This window comes from Leuresthes tenuis, unplaced genomic scaffold (assembly GCF_036924035.1).
Source record: "Leuresthes tenuis unplaced genomic scaffold, fLeuTen1.0.hap1 SCAF_12, whole genome shotgun sequence".
Classification (NCBI taxonomy): domain Eukaryota; kingdom Metazoa; phylum Chordata; class Actinopteri; order Atheriniformes; family Atherinopsidae; genus Leuresthes; species Leuresthes tenuis.
In genome coordinates, this window is record NW_027325366.1 from 18,784,298 (window position 1) to 18,802,232 (window position 17,935).

General features: G+C 37.0%; 1 protein-coding gene and 3 long non-coding RNA genes across 8 annotated transcripts; 1 reads left to right on the forward strand and 3 right to left on the reverse strand.

The window, feature by feature from the left end:
• Positions 1–22: 22 nt before the first annotated feature.
• LOC140319879 (uncharacterized) lies at positions 23–577 on the reverse strand. Its single transcript, XR_011917986.1, has 3 exons — positions 463–577; positions 343–374; positions 23–100 (listed from the first exon to the last, which is right to left on the reverse strand). It is a non-coding gene; the product is annotated as an uncharacterized lncRNA (long non-coding RNA).
• Positions 578–9,978: 9,401 nt separating this feature from the next.
• Positions 9,979–12,797, forward strand: LOC140319316 (uncharacterized). Of its 2 annotated transcripts, none has more exons than XR_011917949.1 (2): positions 9,979–10,964; positions 11,283–12,797. It is a non-coding gene; the product is annotated as an uncharacterized lncRNA (long non-coding RNA). The 2 variants fall into 2 exon arrangements; XR_011917950.1 differs by having other exon boundaries at positions 11,286–12,797.
• Positions 12,798–14,040: 1,243 nt separating this feature from the next.
• Positions 14,041–15,046, reverse strand: LOC140319318 (uncharacterized). Of its 2 annotated transcripts, none has more exons than XR_011917952.1 (3): positions 14,932–15,046; positions 14,808–14,847; positions 14,041–14,728 (listed from the first exon to the last, which is right to left on the reverse strand). It is a non-coding gene; the product is annotated as an uncharacterized lncRNA (long non-coding RNA). The 2 variants fall into 2 exon arrangements; XR_011917951.1 differs by having other exon boundaries at positions 14,808–14,850.
• A 31-nt stretch (positions 15,047–15,077) lies between these two features.
• LOC140319317 (cell surface glycoprotein CD200 receptor 1-B-like) lies at positions 15,078–17,935 on the reverse strand. 3 transcript variants are annotated; one of them, XM_072396913.1, is made up of 5 exons: positions 17,570–17,935; positions 16,493–16,552; positions 15,842–15,917; positions 15,612–15,727; positions 15,078–15,429 (listed from the first exon to the last, which is right to left on the reverse strand). In XM_072396913.1, the coding sequence occupies exons 1-5, from the start codon at positions 17,634–17,636 to the stop codon at positions 15,131–15,133; spliced, it is 618 nt and encodes a 205-aa protein (XP_072253014.1). In that variant the 5' UTR covers positions 17,637–17,935; the 3' UTR covers positions 15,078–15,130. The 3 variants fall into 3 exon arrangements, with proteins under 3 accessions (XP_072253014.1, XP_072253012.1, XP_072253013.1); XM_072396911.1 differs by having other exon boundaries at positions 15,612–15,917; positions 17,570–17,928; XM_072396912.1 differs by lacking the exon at positions 16,493–16,552 and having other exon boundaries at positions 15,612–15,917; positions 17,570–17,926.

Here is a 17,935-nt window from a genome sequence, read left to right on the forward strand (position 1 = left end):
TGTTGTGGCTGTGGTACTTAAAACATCTATGCGTGTCCAGGTCAGGAGCAGATGGGGTGGTTCTCTTGGGAAGACTTGGTATCATATGAGTGGACCTTTCCTGTCACAGAAAACAAATAAGTAAGACGATAAAATATTTTTCTTTATGCGATTATGATTCTCTGTAGACATGAAGCAAGACCCAAAAGTCAATTCACAGAGAATGCAGTTGATCTGGCTCTGTCCTAAAGTTACAAAATCTGCATTCCAGTCTTTCGAATTCATCTCCAAGTCTCTCAACAGGAGACTGGGTAAATCATCCAAAAACTATTCCCTGAAAGAAACATCACTGTTTCACATTACCTCTCCTTTTATGTAGTTGCAGGTCCACTTTCCTGTAAGAAGAAAAAAGCAAAGTTTTGTTTCGGGAGGTTAAAGATACAATTTTGGTTTCAGTATCCAAAAGTATCAATGCAATCTTACGATTCCAGCCATGATAATGCAGGAGGGTTAACGCGATAAGTGCGGTAACCAGAAGGACAAGGCTAAGACAGATAGAGAAGTAGGGCAGCCAGGAGACATCAACAGCCCGAGCTGGCACATCTGCAGAAGAAAAAAAACCTGATCAATGTTTCTTAGAAGTATCCAGAAAATATGACGGAAAAGTAAATGTTTCTACCTGCATCATCATCAGAGGTTTCAGCCTCCTGGTTCTCTTCTTTAGATGGTACTGGAGAGCATGTAGGATTAAAACATGTGTTCATTTATATCACATGCATGTTTTATAGTGACAGAAAAAAAGAACTACACACCTGAAACTGAGATGTTGATGGCATGGCTAAAGAGTTCAGGCGTGTGACCGATTAAATCACATCTGTAAAGTCCATCATCATGAACTGAAACCTTTTTGAAACTCAAATATGAGATCAGATCATCCTTCTCATAATTCTGCCTTATTTCTACGTTTTCTGTTTTATAAATCTGTTCACAGTAGTTTATGTGGACGACTTTACACCAGGTGACATCCAGTGACTCTCCGCAGTGTTTGACGGGACAGCTGACTGTCAGATTTTCTCGGGGGGCAACTCTCCGGAACGTGCCTCTCCTCACTGTGAGCATAACTTCACATGAAGCAGGCAAATCTGAAATCAAAGTATATACATTCAATCTTACTCCATCAATCCTTAGTAGTGATTGATGTAATTTATTTTAGATCAACCATAATAGTTTTAACAAGAAGCTGTAGATCATTTTAAGAACTAGTCTAAGGCATATGTGAGACTAAAGTACCATATTTTGGTGAACACTACTTATCCTTTGTGGCTAACATCAGCTTTTGTTGTGACATCTTTTTTGTTTGTCTGTTTGTTTGTTTTGGCCAATATCAGAAATTAGTTTCAAGTGGCTTTTCACATTGTCCTTACGCTTGCCTTCAGATTATTTTTTAAAAAAAACTCTCAAACAAAGCCCTTCAACAGGATATGCGACAGATGCATGCAGCAGATTCATAGTATTTATCTGTGGACTACGGCAATTTCACTTCTTCTTTTGTTGACATTTAACATTGTCTCCTTCCTGAAACAAGTCCTTACCACATCATCATGCATATTTTCGACTATAAATTGTTTTAAACTGCAAAATGTATCAGTTTTACATTAAAAACTTTCTGCGCTTTAAAGACTTTACATACATCCACCTGCCTCGTCAAAATGTACTGTGTACCTTCTGCATAAAAAAATGCTAAATTTCTACATTTTCAGGGCTTAAAATAGCTTATCTTGCAAAATTTAACATACTCAACAAATGGGATGCAGCACAAGTGTAACGTAAAAATGTTTATAGATAGGTAAGACGACAGAAGTGTTATACCACAGACTCTCATGTCAGAGAGCTACGTGAGCACCTCATCTGATGCAGCTGTGTGTGTTTTACATGATAACGTGAATTCTTTAAATGGTCACATGTTCATTGTCATCGTGTCACCTGAAATTATTGTCTACAAAACAACAGGCAAAGTAAAACTATCTCAGTTTCTTGATCTTTTTTTTGTGACATGATGTGAACACGTGGACAAAAGCACTTATCTTAAGTCTTCTTGTAGGCTACATCACCACGGCAATGCTTGCAAAAAGCATTGTATCGATTGGCAAAAAGCATGATTTCTAAATCTAAAAATAGTTCTAAAATGTAATTCATTGATGACTTTTACATGAAAACTTCATCACTTGTCATTGATTTGTCATGAAAAACAACATATTCTATCTTTTGTAAGTATTAAGACATTTAACTTCTGCGGCTGTCCAAATTTTACATGACAAAGGAAATTAAAAGAAATTCCCTCTGTTATTGTCTTTGGACATAAATAGTAACTAAATAAAATAAGTATAAAAGAAAGTAAAATGTTTGAAATAGCATTATTGCAATGCGACAATAAAGAAAAAATGTAAAAACCATGACGGGGAAAATGTTCCAGTTTTGAGCTGTAACAATCACACGTATTTTGTGAACCCATTTTACATTCATTACAATCATGATCATTTTGTTTGTTTTGAGGGTTTTTTTTCATGTGAAAGTCAAAAGTGACTGCAGCTACAACCACATCCTGTTATTTATCTATTCATTCATGTAAAACCTGCCTGGCTACTGAAATAGGCTCCAGTACCCCGCCAGCCTGAGCTGGATTAGGCAGATGTAGAAAAAGGAACAGGAGATGGATCATGGTATGTATATTCAAACCAAAGAACAAATCAGCCTGATAGTAAGCCCTGTTGTATACCTTAAAAGGGAAACAATACATTGTAGGTTAAATTATGTATCCTCACCACACTTTTTTTTGTACATTTCATGATGTTAAATTTCTCGATAAGCTTTGTTTGCCAGTTAACGTCTAACTAGACCAAACTAATTAGGTATTATGACTATAAAGCCGACGACGGCTTTCCGACAGCACGTAAAAAACTTCCGTCATGTATTTTCCTTAATTTTTCTGTCCTGTTACCCCAAACTCTTATTACTATACTGTGCATTGCAATTCTCAAACAGGAATCTAATAACAAATTAAACCGGTAACATACTTTTTATTTGCTGTTACCACCTCATCCCTTAACCTTTTGTCTTCTGCTCTTATACAGACATAAGTTTCTAGAGTTGATCCATTAGACTCTATTGAAATGTCCCCCATGCTCTTATCCCCAACAACAGATCACTAAGGTTTACCTTGTCTTCCTCCACAGATGTAGATTAATGTAGAGCACCAAACTATCAGATAGTTCAGTCTTCTGTCCATTGATCTCAACGTGCTCACCACCAGAAATCTTTCAAATAAGCTGCCGCAGGAGCTTACTTCGCTTGAGACAAGCTCACCACTTCCTGACCTCCTACGTACTTTCTGCGACCCACCCTCACCCATGTGTATCTCAATATGTCATGGGGAGACAAAGTTTCCAAAGTGCATATGTGAAGACTCACACACAGAGTGTTACCTTTATATTAGGTTTCATAACTCAGGCTTTCGGGTACACATATTTACAGAGATGCAGGTCATCTTCAGCTCAGAAACTGAGACATGTGCAGTAGCTGTCTTTATTTTCTGATATGATTAACTCTTGGTCACCTTGGTAAAGTTAACATACACTGATCCATCATCTTAACAACCTACACTCCCACATTTTGAGCAGGAGCACATAAGATTAGGCAGAAGCTAAGATTTCACAGAACTAATGTGGTCTGTGGATCGCTTTTATCCCTGCTAGGAGAGGAAAGGTGATTCATCAGTTTATTCCACCTCACAGAGGTTACATGTTTTTTTTTTTTAACATTTTATACAAGTTATCACGGTGCGCCTCTGTCATTTGAAAGTTCTCGGGTTGATTTTTGATCGTATACTTTCATATCAAAGCTATAAAAAAAAAAGAAAAACTCAAACTTCCAACAACAGATTCAGTTTCAGCAGCTTCAGAAAAAAATGTTCAGTGCTTGGCTTTTTCTAAAATATCTAATGTAAATGACAGTTATTTCTTAGAAGATAAGGATCACTTGCAGCTATGGCTGTAGTTTTGTCATGTGGATTATTCTTGCCATATACAAGGTACAAATCAAACATCTTTGTCTCTTTTCTCGTCTTTTCATTCCATGAGACCAGCAGCCGGTTTGGATTGAAGCATCTTTCTGTTACAGACTGTGGGCGTTGTTTCCTCAGTGGTATGTGAAACGCAGACTTTCCCAATGGCACCATCTGGTGTAGAAATACAACAGTATGTTCTACAGGTGAATGCGTGTTTGTGCGGCTCAAAAAGTAACCTGAAAAAAGTAATAACGTGCATTTTCTTTTCCATTTAACCCATTAGCAGTTATTAGTCATCATTGATTATAGTTAAATAAAAACTTTGTTAAACATCAAGAGGATTGCAAATATAGCTTCAATAAGAAACTTTAAGAAATAGAAAAAGACTTGTTGGTTAAGAGAGGCAAAAGCTTGGTGTGTTGATCAGAAGCAGAAACAACCTCTTTCTGATTTGTAGAAATACAACAACTGAAAGTTTTATTAACTTTTTTTATTTATTTTGTGCCTCTTCCTTCTTGGTTCATTGATTTCAGTTAAACAATCGGTTTACTATTTGAATGGCCCAACTGAAATTGAATTTATTGTTTAAGGACCTGAAAGTGAGAGGCTCATATGAAGAGACCTGCCAGAATGTCTGAGCTGAAGGGGCTCTGTACAGAGGAATGGACTGAAAACTCCTCAGACTCGATGAACTGGACTGATCATAAGTTACTGGAAATGTTCCACGGCAAGTTTTGCTGGGGAGTCCGATTAGATACTGAAAGCAGAAACTTCTCCTTGTGTTTTTAGTAGAATATATGTGACACGTTTTCTCAATGAATTGAAGATTATATCTTTTGTGTTATTTGCCCAATTAAGATTTCTATATTGTTTTTTAAAAAATTTTTAAACTGATAATATTTCAGGCTAGTTTAAATGGTTTATAAACCTTCAAGTACGACTGTATGTGGGCGGGTGAAGGGGACTTTTGGCAGATATGATTCTGCCCTCTCTGTAATTCTTGTACGTTTCCACTAACCCACACTGGTTGGTTTTTATGTTCACATTTCTCTTCTATAGATTAAGTAGATTCTCACAGGAAACTACAAGAGATGAGCCAACCAAAATATTTATTCAAATTTCAAGGTCAAAGAAATACACATGGAAATATAAAGCCTCGGGACTGAGCTTCAGGGTTAAACAGATTTATAGACGTATAGAAATCTGCTAAACAACACCTACTGTAGCAGCCACACAGAAAAAGAAAGCATCCATTAAGCGTAATATACAGTCTGTACATGAGAAATCCACCAGGACTGTTAGCTCAAACACATGAATAACATTTTGGTCGGTAAAGTTTAATAAGTTTAATAACATAAGAAATGTTCAGAAATAGATGATGGTGGTATACTGTGGACCTTTATCTCCTTGAATCAGTTTTTGTTGTTCTCCTACAGAGACCCTGGACTCTCTGTGGATGACTGTATGCTAATGTTCTTACACTGAAAGCGATTAGAGATCTGTGGACCACTCACAGCCAATAAGATCACCAGACTAGCTATACTTAAACAGATGGAGAAGTGCGGCAGCCAGGAGACAACAACAGCCCGAGCTGGCACATCTGCAGAAGAAAAAAAACATGATCAATGTTTCTTAGAAGTATCCAGAAAATATGACTGAGAAGTAAATGTTCCTACCTGCATCATCATCAGAGGTCTCAGCCTCCTGGTTCTCTTCTTTAGGAACTAGTAGCGAACATGTAGGATTAAAACATACGTTCATTTCTATCACATGCATGTTTTTATAATGACAGAAAAAAAGAACTACACACCTGAAACTGAGATGTTGATGGCATGGCTAAAGAGTTCAGGTGTGTGACCGATTAAATCACATCTGTAAAGTCCATCATCATGAACTGAAACCTTTTTGAAACTCAAATATGAGATCAGATCATCCTTCTCATAATTCTGCCTTATTTCTACGTTTTCTGTTTTATAAATCTGTTCACAGTAGTTTATGTGGACGACTTTACACCAGGTGACATCCAGTGACTCTCCGCAGTGTTTGACGGGACAGCTGACTGTCAGATTTTCTCGGGAGGCAACTCTCCGGATCGTGCCTCTCCTCACTGTGAGCATAACTTCACATGAAGCAGGCAAATCTGAAATCAAAGCATATACATTCAATCTCACTCCATCAATCCTCAGTAGTGATTTGTGTCATTTACTTTAGATCAAACATAATAGTTTTAACAAGAAGCCATAGTTCATTTTAAGAACTAGTATGAGACGTATGTTGAACTAAATTAACAGATCTTTTTTTCCAACATCACAAATTTGCTTGAGTGACGAGTTATTTTGTCCCTATACTTTCCTTCATATGAGGAGAAACTCTCCAATAAAACCCTTCAACAGGAGGAACAACCAGGACGGACAGATATGCGACAGTTGCTTGCAGCGGATTCACAGTATACACCTGTGGACCACGGCAATTTCACTTTGTTTCTTGTTTTACATTTAATATTGACTCCTTACCCAATACAGTCTCACACCGTCGCATGTTTTTTCCCTGCACATTGGCTCAAACTGCAGTTTGAAACTACAGTTTTACAATAAAAAGCTAAGAAATTTGAAAATAACTAAACTTTCTGCATTCTGACATTTTTTACAATCTTTACATACTTGTCGAATCATACCAAGAAGAATTGCAGATATGATCAAATTTCTACTTTTTTTAAAGCTCCAAAAACATGCTTATGATTTACTTTTCTAAGAAACTTTTACAAATGAGATGCGGAACAAGTGCTAAATGTGCAAAAATGATCATAAAGAGATGACATGATGGCAGTGTTATACCGGAGTCTCATGCCAGAGTATCAAGTTAGAGCCGATCTGACACGATACTGTTCAATGCTACTTTGAATCAGCTGAGCAAAGAAAAACTCATGGTTAGGAGTAGATATTAGATATTAGATATATATCTAATAGATATTAATAAATACATGTACTTAACAATGATTACATGAATTTTCAAAGGGCAACATAAATTTAGAAATTTGTATGTATTTCTATACATACATATTTGTGTATTTTTCCCACCAAAACTAGCTACTATCTAAATTTTACAAGGCAAAGGAAACATAATGAATTCCCTCTGTTATTTTCTTTGGACATTAATTATAGCAATAATGCACAAATCTTCATGACTGTCAAATTTTTTCCTTAATTTGTCTGTCCCGTTAATCCAAACTCTTATTACTATGCCGTGCAATGCAATTTTCAAACAGGAATCAAATAATGAATTGAACTGGTAACAAACTTTTTTGTTGTTGTTACCACCTCAATCCTTAACCTTCTGTCTTCTGCTCTTATACAGACATAAGCTTCTAAAGTTGGTCCATTAGACTCTATTGAAATGTCCCCGATGCTCTTATCCCCAACAACAGATCACTAAGGTTTACCTTGACTTCCTCCACAGATGTAGATTAATGTAGAGCACCAAACTATCAGATAGTTCAGTCTTCTGTCCATTGGGCTCAACGTGCTCACCACCAGAAATCTCTCAAATGAAGCTATACTGCTGAAGCTTACTTTGCTTGAGACAAGCTCACCACTTCCTGACCTCCCACGTACTTTCTGTGACCAACGCTCACGCATGTGCATTATGTAAAGAATCACACACAGTGTTACCTTTACAATAGGTTTCAGAATGCAGTCTTTAAAGGATACATATTTACAGAGATGCAGGTCATCTTCAGCAAAGAAACTGAGACACATGCAGTAGCTGTCTTTATATTTCTGTTACGATTAGCTCTGGGTCACCTTGGTAGAGTTAACATACTCTGAACCATCATCATGCTTTTGTAATGAACACTTCCAGTAGCTGTAGACATCAAAATCAAAGAGGAAGCATTCAAACTTTTTAAAAAGGGATTCAGTTTCTGCAGGTTGGTAAGAAAAATATTCAATGCTTGCCACTTTCTAAAATGTCTAATGTATTTACATTAGATACATTAGACCGTGATTTAGTGATGTTTGTAGTAGATTGGTTTGTAGATTTTCACGCTGATTATTACAAGGTACAAATCAAATGGGATTTATCTTTTACTCCTCTTTTTCTTTCATGAGACCAGCAGCTGGTGTGGATTGAAGCTTCTCTCTGTTGCAGACTGTGGGCATTGCTTCTTCAGGTATGTGAGCTCCACCCAGACTTTCCCAATGGCACCATCTGGTGTGGAAATATAGCAACATGTGCTATAGCTGGAGGCATGTTTGTGCAGCTCAAATTTAAAATAAAAAAAAGTCAGAACATGCATTTTTGGTTTCAGTTGAATTAGCTGTTATCAGTGAAGACAGATGTTAATTTTATTTTTATCCCTTTTTTTTAAGTTTACAGCGTGCAAATTATCTCCAACATAGACAATTGCAGCATACGAGTTTCAGGCAAATATACGTTATACTATATATTATTCAATTAAGTATCTAAATGATCAAATTATTTTTAAACACCATTTGTATGAATTAAAAATTTCATAATCAGCCTATATATATATTTGGATACTCCGAGTAGTACTCAGATTAAACATGTAAAAGCACGTAAAAGCTGTATCATTTTGAGTCTGAGAACACCATCAGACAAAGTGCCATCAGACAGTTCAGCCTGTCCCTTAGTCTCAGCATACTCATGCAGAGTACTGAGTTACTGAGACTGAGAGATACTAAAGGGGCTTATTTCTGTTATGGGGGAGCTCACCACTTCCTTACCTCCCACATACATCCTGTCAATATCTTGAACATGAGCATATCACGAAGTAAGAGTCCACTGGGCACATGTGTAAAGAATTGCATGCAGAAATCGAGAGCCAATATCACATTCCCATGAGCTATAAGACAAAATATAGAGAAAAATTTCCATTTTGTTTCTGCAGTAGAAACGTAGCCTGAGTTAACTGTAAGAGCCAATAATACTGGATCAAAGGCTGGATAGTGTTTAGGCCTCTGAGAGCACCTTCTTGTGTTAAATGCAGCAGTAGCCAACACAAAGGAATATATGGTTTTGTAGAACTGATCAGTAAACAGGATCAGTTGTTTTAGAACTCGCCAGCCATGAATATCTAATATTTAACAGCTTAAAACTATGAAACCCTTCAGCAGTTTGCAGATTACAGAAACATTCCTAAAAGACCATTACAATCATAAAGGTTTTCCTCTTGACAAATATACAGCTTGTACTCCAAACGGGACTTTCCGTACATGAAAAAGATCAGTGACTTCCTCATATCCCTTATCAAGAAAATTTGCACAATCATGCAAATAAGATAATCTAAAAAGCAAAAACATTGCTGTCAGGGTGATCTCTGCTTACTAACATCTGCTTACCCCCTGCAGTATGTAGCAATGCAGATAGTTTAAGTTTCACTGTTAACATTTTGCCACCAGTTCAAGAAAGTGGCAAAAGCAGAGCGTCATTTTTGAAGAATCATTAAATACACTGAATAATCTATTTATTGGAGCCAATACTCTGAGCCCCACAAGTTTAGAGTTTGTTTGAGAGTCAAACAAATCCATTAGACTCGCTTAAAAGTTGGGGGGAGGTTTAGCCATTCATTTGTGATGGTTAACTTAAGGTACTAAGGAATGCATTACATCAATGGTGCTTCCCCACTAAAGTATGTAGAGTTAAATAAAGGAGTATGTGTGTGATTCAGGTGAATCAGTCATTTGGTTCTCCTCCACATCAGTATCTGTATTGATGTGTGACGCATGGCACTCATGTACAGGAAATCAAAATAGCAAACAAACTCACACACAAGAGGGCATTTGTGTCATCTCCTGTCCCTCCCCCTCATATCTTCTCTCTCTGCTCTCCCTCGCTGCTGTGACCTGAGTTCATTCTGATGCAGCAGCAGAGAGATCGGTGACATCAGAGTCTACTATAGTGTCGCGGTTGGGTTTTTTTTTCCAAAGAAAAAAGAGACTCTTTGAGGCATCATTATGGGAAACTGCTCCTCAAGGTAGGTAATCACCTGATAGATGCTCTCATGTGCTATAAATTGATTTGTCAGAATGTGGTAATTACAGTCTAAAGCTTTGTTATAACTGCTGCAAATGTAGAAAACTTCTTGGAAACTACTGTGATCAAACTACAGTTAAATACAAGCAATACAATACAATTTAAAAGATGGAAACGATAAAGATGGTGATAAAAGTGCTAGTTTAGATGAAATGATGTCACACTCTCAGACATGAGGCTGTTTTGCATTCGGTCTTTCAAGGAAATAGCAGTGAGTGAATAAAAATAGACATGGTTTGCAGTCAGTTACTTTGTCAGTGTCAAGGCAGACAGAGGATATACTATCTTTGTTCACTTACAATGTATTTTTTTTCCAGCATTATCGAAACGTTGAGCTAGAAACATGCAAAGTTTCAGGTGCTGTGCTGTGCTGTTAGTCGCTGACATGGGGCAGTTACTTAAAGACAAATGATAGTTGTAGGTCTGTGTAAAGTGTTTCCTGTTGCAGCACACATTTTCATCTGTTAAGCTGTCAAGGAAACACAGCTGTGGGGTAAACCAAAACCTCTGACAAGCTGTTGTTGATATCATTCTGTGGTACTACATGAAAAAAATAACTTTTTCACTCTTTCTGAATAATTTACCCCTCACCATCGCATTTTATTGTTTTCCATTAACAATAATGCTGTTGATGTAAATGACTGTGTACTAACTGGGGTCCATCATGTCAATTTGCTTCATCGTCAGGCTAATAAAGAAGAGGAAAGGTAAAACTGCAAATTAATTTACATTTGTACATAACATCTTCTTTTACTGTATCGTATCCAGGACTTATAGTGTGCGAACATTGCACCATGTGGATGCACTTTACATGTTGACGTTTTCTCTTTCAGAAGATTCTTTATCGTTTGATGAAAGCAAAGACAACAAGGTAGACATCCCTGCATCTATTCCTGTGTACCATTGATCTCCATAGTTATCATCTGCTTTTTATGGTTGCCCGGTCAGAGGCTGATTTGCATACTGGGTGGTGGATAGCAAGAGGCCTCTGTTATAAAAGAAACTCTGGGGTATTTCAGGAGGTATTTGCAAGTAACCACATGTGCTATAGCTGTAACCAGTAACCTGTTGGTTCCAGAAGCACTGTAATGACATTTTAAAAAATCATGATAATTAAAGTTGAAGTATATGTTCACAACAGACAACTTTTTTCAACTTTTTCAACTTTACTCTCTGTTCTGTTTGTTAGCAGCCTAATGAGGATGTGACGTATGCCTCTATTAACCACACCAATGTCCGAGAATCGGGAAGAGCCATAACTACATCAAACAATGACTGTGACTATGCAACAGTGAACATCCCAGCAGAACTTCTGGCTGAGGCAGAATCTGAGTCATCATCCAAAGAGGAATGTGCTGATGACTATGTGCTGATGGGGTGAATTAAACAACAAGAACATTTCACTTGGACAAGTAGATGCTGATCATGAAAATGCCCAAGAACTTGTGATGGCATGGAAGAACTGGTGCGAAGTTTATTGGTGAATAAAGACCAAATCTTGATTATCAAAGAAGAAATGTGGAAAACTGAAAGAAAACAACAAAAAAAACAACAACAGCAGCTGGTGTTTGGAATCTTTAACCCTCAAGATGTGGTTATTTACTCTCTGAAGTTGCTTTTTAACCAGAACACAATCATGTCGTTCACTCCTCAAGAAGAAAAAACTCGCAGTGCAACCGATCACTTTACAGACTCTTTACAGACGGATTCTAAACATTTTCAGTTGGATGTTGGATCCCTTTGACATCGTGACTGCACTAAACTGTCCAGATGCAGAAACGTGAAGGAAACTGGACACTGTGTTTGGGCAAGAGGATTTCAGGATGCAAAACAAAGAGATAAATTCTGAACATCTTCGAGGATGCAGCATCTCCAGCATAGCCCACCAAGCAGCCTAAAAAATTCTGTGTAACTGTGCGTAACTACACTTAATAACTATGCCTGAGGTTCTTTAAAAAAAAAAGCCAATAGCTCCGGTGTTTCAGAATACTAAAACAACTATGTGTGTGATTTTTTTGGATCATTTGAATAATTTTTTATATCATTTGTCTGCTGTTTTTTTGCAGAAAGGCAATATTGGTTTGCCTTTAAACAGCGCTTGTGCTACAAAAATGTCAGAATTGCTTTTTTTTATATATATATATTACCAGGGAACAAAGAAGATAAAAACTAGAAACATTAAAAGTGGATACTAACGGTGCAGAGCAATAATGTATGTGTTGGCTTGTGTGAATACATTTGCTGTTGTTCTATCATTTTTTACAGCAAGTGGAAGTTTGATCTTTATCTGTAGTCTGTTCATGATGAGTCAGAGCCAAAGTTTTTCCCCGCCTTCTACCAAAGTTTTGCAAACCATTTTGAGCTTCCTTTAGCAACTTTTACAATGTCAACATCCGAGCCTAATATGCAGCTACACTGTTTGCATAGCAAAATATCCAATGTCTATTATGGTAGCTTAATTTGCCCCATTATTAAATAGAACATACCTTCCCTGTGCTCATTTTGCAGCTCAGAGCTCCTAGGAAATAATCCACACTTACTTGATATATAATAGAAACCTGCATGATTATTTAATGCTAAATAATTTAAATATTTGTTTTGTTGTTGTTTGTTCGTTTTTCAAGTGTATGCATGTCGGTTCTTACCTGGACAGTAGTTGGATGTGTTTGACTGGATGCATATGAAATAAACTGAGAGCACGTCATTTCATTTTGGTCTGTTTTATCTTTGGTTTAATCAAAAGTTTGCAGAGAACCAATTTTGCTCGTCATGCTGTTGTATGATCCAGCTGCATGTTTAGAACTCAAGGTCAAATTTTCACAGAAGTTATGTGCTCCAGAGAGGAAATTATGAAAAGGTGCTCACAAGATTGGTGACTACAGCTAACAGAGTGCAAATGAGACATGTTTTGCTGACAGAATAGCATCCGCAAAGCCAAAGTTATGACTGGCTGAGAGAAGTTTTATGCACGGCAGCATCAGTTGAAAATAATGTATTTAGATTGAAAGCATAAAATGGCCTTTAACATTAGCCTTTGCCAACAGCTCTCAACTAATACTATTGAAAGTACCAACACAGTAGTTTGAGAGGCCTTAAAGGACAGCTTCACTCTTTTAGAGGCTGTCTCAACACACACATGTAAGAACGCCCAAATATGAACTGACCGGAAATAGATTAATAGATCTACATGTGAGAAGGGACAAATATCAAAGAAGAAAAACACAGTCTGAGGCAACAGTTTGAGATAAAAATCAAGTTGAAAGAAGGTTAAATCTGTGCCAAAAACTTTTCAGGTATTTGTTGAAATGTATTTTTCACAGTAAGAGAATCGTGATGCCGTCCACCATCAGATTAACTGGTAGCACATGAGAAAAACACATAGGAATACTGCTGTTTCATAAGCAGCTGACTATTACAGAATTTTGAGTATTCCTGTATCTGAGGGCAGATTGTAGTTCTTGGCATTGTTTAGATATTGTAATACAGACAGTTACAGTACTAGACATCAACAGGATACAGTACAGCATGGCTGTGAAAGATCATGTTCTATTATCTACCAGTAGAGGGCAGAACCGTTCTTTTTCCTAGTCTCCATTTATATCATAAATAGATTCATAGTCAATGTGAGAGAGTTGGGCCAAATTCACAAAACATCCATTTATTTTGGTGGTCAATTTTCTAATAACCGTAGAAAAGGTGGTAAAAGATAGATTTCCAGCAGGTCTTGTCTTGTCAGAACTTGTCTTTGTGGAGTTTATTTACAAAGGATGCAAAAGTCGTCTTGACACTTGCCTTTTTTAAATACCAAGCAACTGTCAGGGAGAAAAATCATGTTAAAGCATGTTCATGCCCTTGTTCGGTCTGTGTTTTGTGCTAATATTTGTGTTTTTCCACCAAATATTAGCAACACAAGGTCAACACAAGGTCAGTTGTTTAAATGGGTTTTTTAATGCACAGAATTACACATAATTATCCACTTAAACACAAAACGAATATATTACATGCAAAACTGTCCGTATGATCTTGAGTCAACTATGTGTCTAAATCACACAAGTTCTTTGATTTTAGTGGGCTGACTCGAGCAAGAATCCATTTAAAGTTGAGGATCTATTTACAGTCGATTTATAAATACGTGTAATCATACAGTTAAAGCCAATGTTTCATCAGCAACATAATAAGTCTGTAGTTTTGTAGCCATCCCATTCTGCTTCCGGCTTATAATGCCGTTTTTTTCCAGCTCAGTGGTTCTTTGCATATTTAGTAATTATTAATGTTCTCCATTATACCCACTGACAGAGAGTAGTGGGCCTCTTGTGCTGTAAATGGAGGCGTGTGCAGCATCAGGTACATCCCCTGTTCCATCTGCCTATATAGTTTGTTTGGACAACTTTGAACTGTGAGGCCTTCCTCTCATATCAGACACTTTAGATCTTACTCCTCTCTTTCTTTACTATTTCACCATTTCTCAGTTTCGCTGCCCACAGTTTCTCACATAGTCCCAAGATGTGCATTTAAACGTGCAACTGTGCAGCATGTGCAGAGTTTTCATGCAAGCGTGTCTGCAGATTAGTTGTAGATCGAGTTCACACGTTGAACATAGCTAGCATAGGGCTCTACTTCCTCCACATCCTCTGTCTAGAAAAAAAAAAGTGATGACAGTTGTCATTAATCAAATTAACTTAAATGTGGTGCACAACACAGAAAGTTTACTCACCGGTGGCGATTTGGATGTTGACGTGCCTGTCTGTCGACATCTTCTGGCAAAAGTTCCACAAAAGAGGTGAGTTACTCGGCAAAAATAACTTGCAAGAAGTCATTTTATTTGTTATTTTACTTACCTCAACATAATCTGTTTCTTCAGTGCAAAAAGTGAGAGTCCCACCAAGAATACAATGATTATCCCAGGTATAGGTATCCATAGCCAAAGAGGATAAGTTGCAGAGAGTCCATTGTCTACATACAAAGAATCAACATCATTACAATATAGAATTCACAGTCAGAGTTTATCCAAAGAGTCCGAATAAAATTGAAAGCTTTCTATTCAGTTTTGTACTCAGAAGACTGACCTTTTTTGAGTTCTGGTACCAGAGTCTTCTCCTGATTCCAGGACATGTGCCTGACAATGCAGCTCAGGTTTTCTGGTGTTACGCTTTCGGGCAGCTCCAGATAACTTTCTACTGTAACAAATCCATTAGAGTCATTCAGTGTTTTCACAGTCTCCAAGTTTCCTGTGTGACTCCAGCTGATGTTGGCAGGAGGATTTCCTCTTTCAGCTCTGCACACCGCCACCATCTTGTTGTCCTTATACTTCAACCATGCAGATATGTTGGGAGAAACTAAACCAGGGAAGACAAACACAATAGAAAAGAGACAAATGCCTAAGTCTGATGTATCAAAAATCAAGCTCCTCCAAAAAACATATATTAGAAATGAAATGTTTTCGGTGAAAGGTGCAGTGACAATGATCTAACATGACAACAGAGCCTCAAATGAGTTATGAGGGGGAAAAAAGTTCTACCTGTGAGAGTCACATCGATGTCATAATTTTCACTTCCTCCTTTGAAAGCTGACTCACACTTGTAGACCCCCACATCATCAGCTGAAAAGCCTGGTATGTGCAGGAAAGACTGACCACTGGACGTGTTTCGAAGAGACTTGCCATCGTTGCAGGTGTTTTTGCCTTCACCATCATTGCTAAGGGCGATCTTACAGGATTTGTTATTCACTTCTATATTCCAGATAACATACATTGTCTCACTCCATGTCTTATCACTGCAGTTCAGGTATGCATCACTCCCAAGATTGAAAGCTGCATTTCTGTGAACTAAGAAAAAGAAAGCAATTTTGCATTAGTTTTGGAGATTGTGGCAATTGAAAAATGCAAAACCAAACACAAACCCATGGATTCAGTTTAATGTAGAACACAGATGTTCAAAGTGGAAATAAAGAAAGCAAACTGAAAATCATATATAACACATAAGCAGAGGCATAGAAGCAACAAAATTATGTTCTTGCTTCCCGTTGAAAAAAATCTTTGTAATCTTTATGATTATCTGTCTAAAACAGTTCTTTTTTCTTAAAAACTACATCTAAGAATCACATCTAAGAACCACATATAAGAATAGAAGCATTATTTATACATATATATATATATATATATATATATACGTGTATGTTGTAAGATCTAAAGAATAATAGAAATATATGAAATGAGGCATTTTCATACATTTTAACAACAGAAAGTGCTTCATGATTAAATTAAAAACACAAATATACACATTTTGAACAGGATTAAAATGTACTCAACTTTCTCTGTGCTTACAAGAACTTCTTAATAGCTGTCATCCCAAAATCACACACACAAATTTGAAAGAAAAAAACATGGGAAAATGAGTTTACCCAGAAACTTTTTAGGGGGAGAAGTTGTGCTGGCTTTCAAAGAGGTGTTTTCATTAGTTCCTGAGAGAAATAGATGCGGATGTAAGGAAAAGGTTAGTAAAACAGGGTGATTTCTCTTTTAGTGAGTATAAGGTGATTAATTCCAAAGTGTTAAATCAGCAGAACATCAATCAAGGGTTTATTTTTTATGTTAGTTGGTGTTCAGTAAGTTCATCTGTCAGCTCAGTAATTAGCTAAGGTGAAAGGTGATGATTAGAATCAAACTATTAAGACAAATATGCAGTTGAGAGAGAAATTGCAGTTTTCTTGAACTTTAAAAAAAATAAAAACAAGGCAACTAGTTTTAGGAGTAAAATCTTACTGTAAAACTTGAACTTCCCCAACATATAAAATAGGCAAATGCAGTTATACTTTAGAAGAAGCCTGTGCCTGTAACTGTCTGTAATTACTGTAACTAGTACAAGAGCAATATGGGGTCTGACACTTGTTTACTTTTCACATTTGTAACTCAGCACATGAGTCCCCGCAGTGGTGGAAAAAAAGCTGTATCATTGTGTTACCGAGACCTGAAACCGTGATTTCCACTGCAGAAAACAAGTGGCAGTCTGTACTTTGATCATTCAGAAAATCTGGAGATAGCCCCTCATACATTGTTATGGAACATGTTTTTCCCTTGTCAGCTTCGGAGTAGACCCACCACCTTTCCACTGACTTTCAACACTATGAGTCATAACAACTTAAAAGAAATCTCAGTTTGCTACATGTTCAAGAAATGATAAAGATAATCATCTATAGTATTTGGTCTGCGTGATAGCTGACAATACACCCTCAACACACATAACATACATTTATATAGCAAAGTTTCCATTTAAAAGTTCAACATCCCTGACTATAATGCATTAAATCACTCCATTACATCATTGCTAGTAACATATATGAATTAGCTAGGAAATCTTTCAAAGAGACGATTCCTTTCAAGGTCCTTGACTAAAAAACATGCTTTTGTTAAAAGCTGTGTCTGAACAAGGTTTAAAAAATGATAACCACATGCAAGTTAGATGTGTTAAATGTTCAAACCTGAATGCAGGCTCCATGTCTCAGACAAAAAGATGATACAGACATAAATCCACATTATGGCTCTCATCGCTACTCGTCTTCGGGTTCCTCTGTAAACGTGTTGCAATTGTGTCTCTCACACAATAGAAACTACCAGTTTAGTCTTTCAACATCAAACCAAGATGCAATGGTTTTCCTGTGCTTCAAAATCATTTACCCTCCTCGAGCAATTTCACTTTCTTTCTTCTGATGTTCTTGTTTCTCCAGGTTTGGGCAAAGTTGCTGCTATACCCAGTACAGACAAATCATCGACACCCCTTCTGAATGACAACTATATAAGATGTGTCACAAACTAATCCCTCCCTTCTTATTTGTCTTCCTCCTCTC

Coding starts and splice junctions, on each gene's coding strand:
- LOC140319317 (XM_072396911.1), bottom strand. CDS start 17,636: ATGAGAGCCATAATGTGGATTTATGTCTGTATCATCTTTTTGTCTGAG. Junction 16,553..17,569: donor GACATGGAGCCTGCATTCAG/GTTTGAACATTT, acceptor TATTTCTCTCAG/GAACTAATGAAAACACCTCT. Junction 15,430..15,611: donor CATCGATGTGACTCTCACAG/GTAGAACTTTTT, acceptor TCCCTGGTTTAG/TTTCTCCCAACATATCTGCA.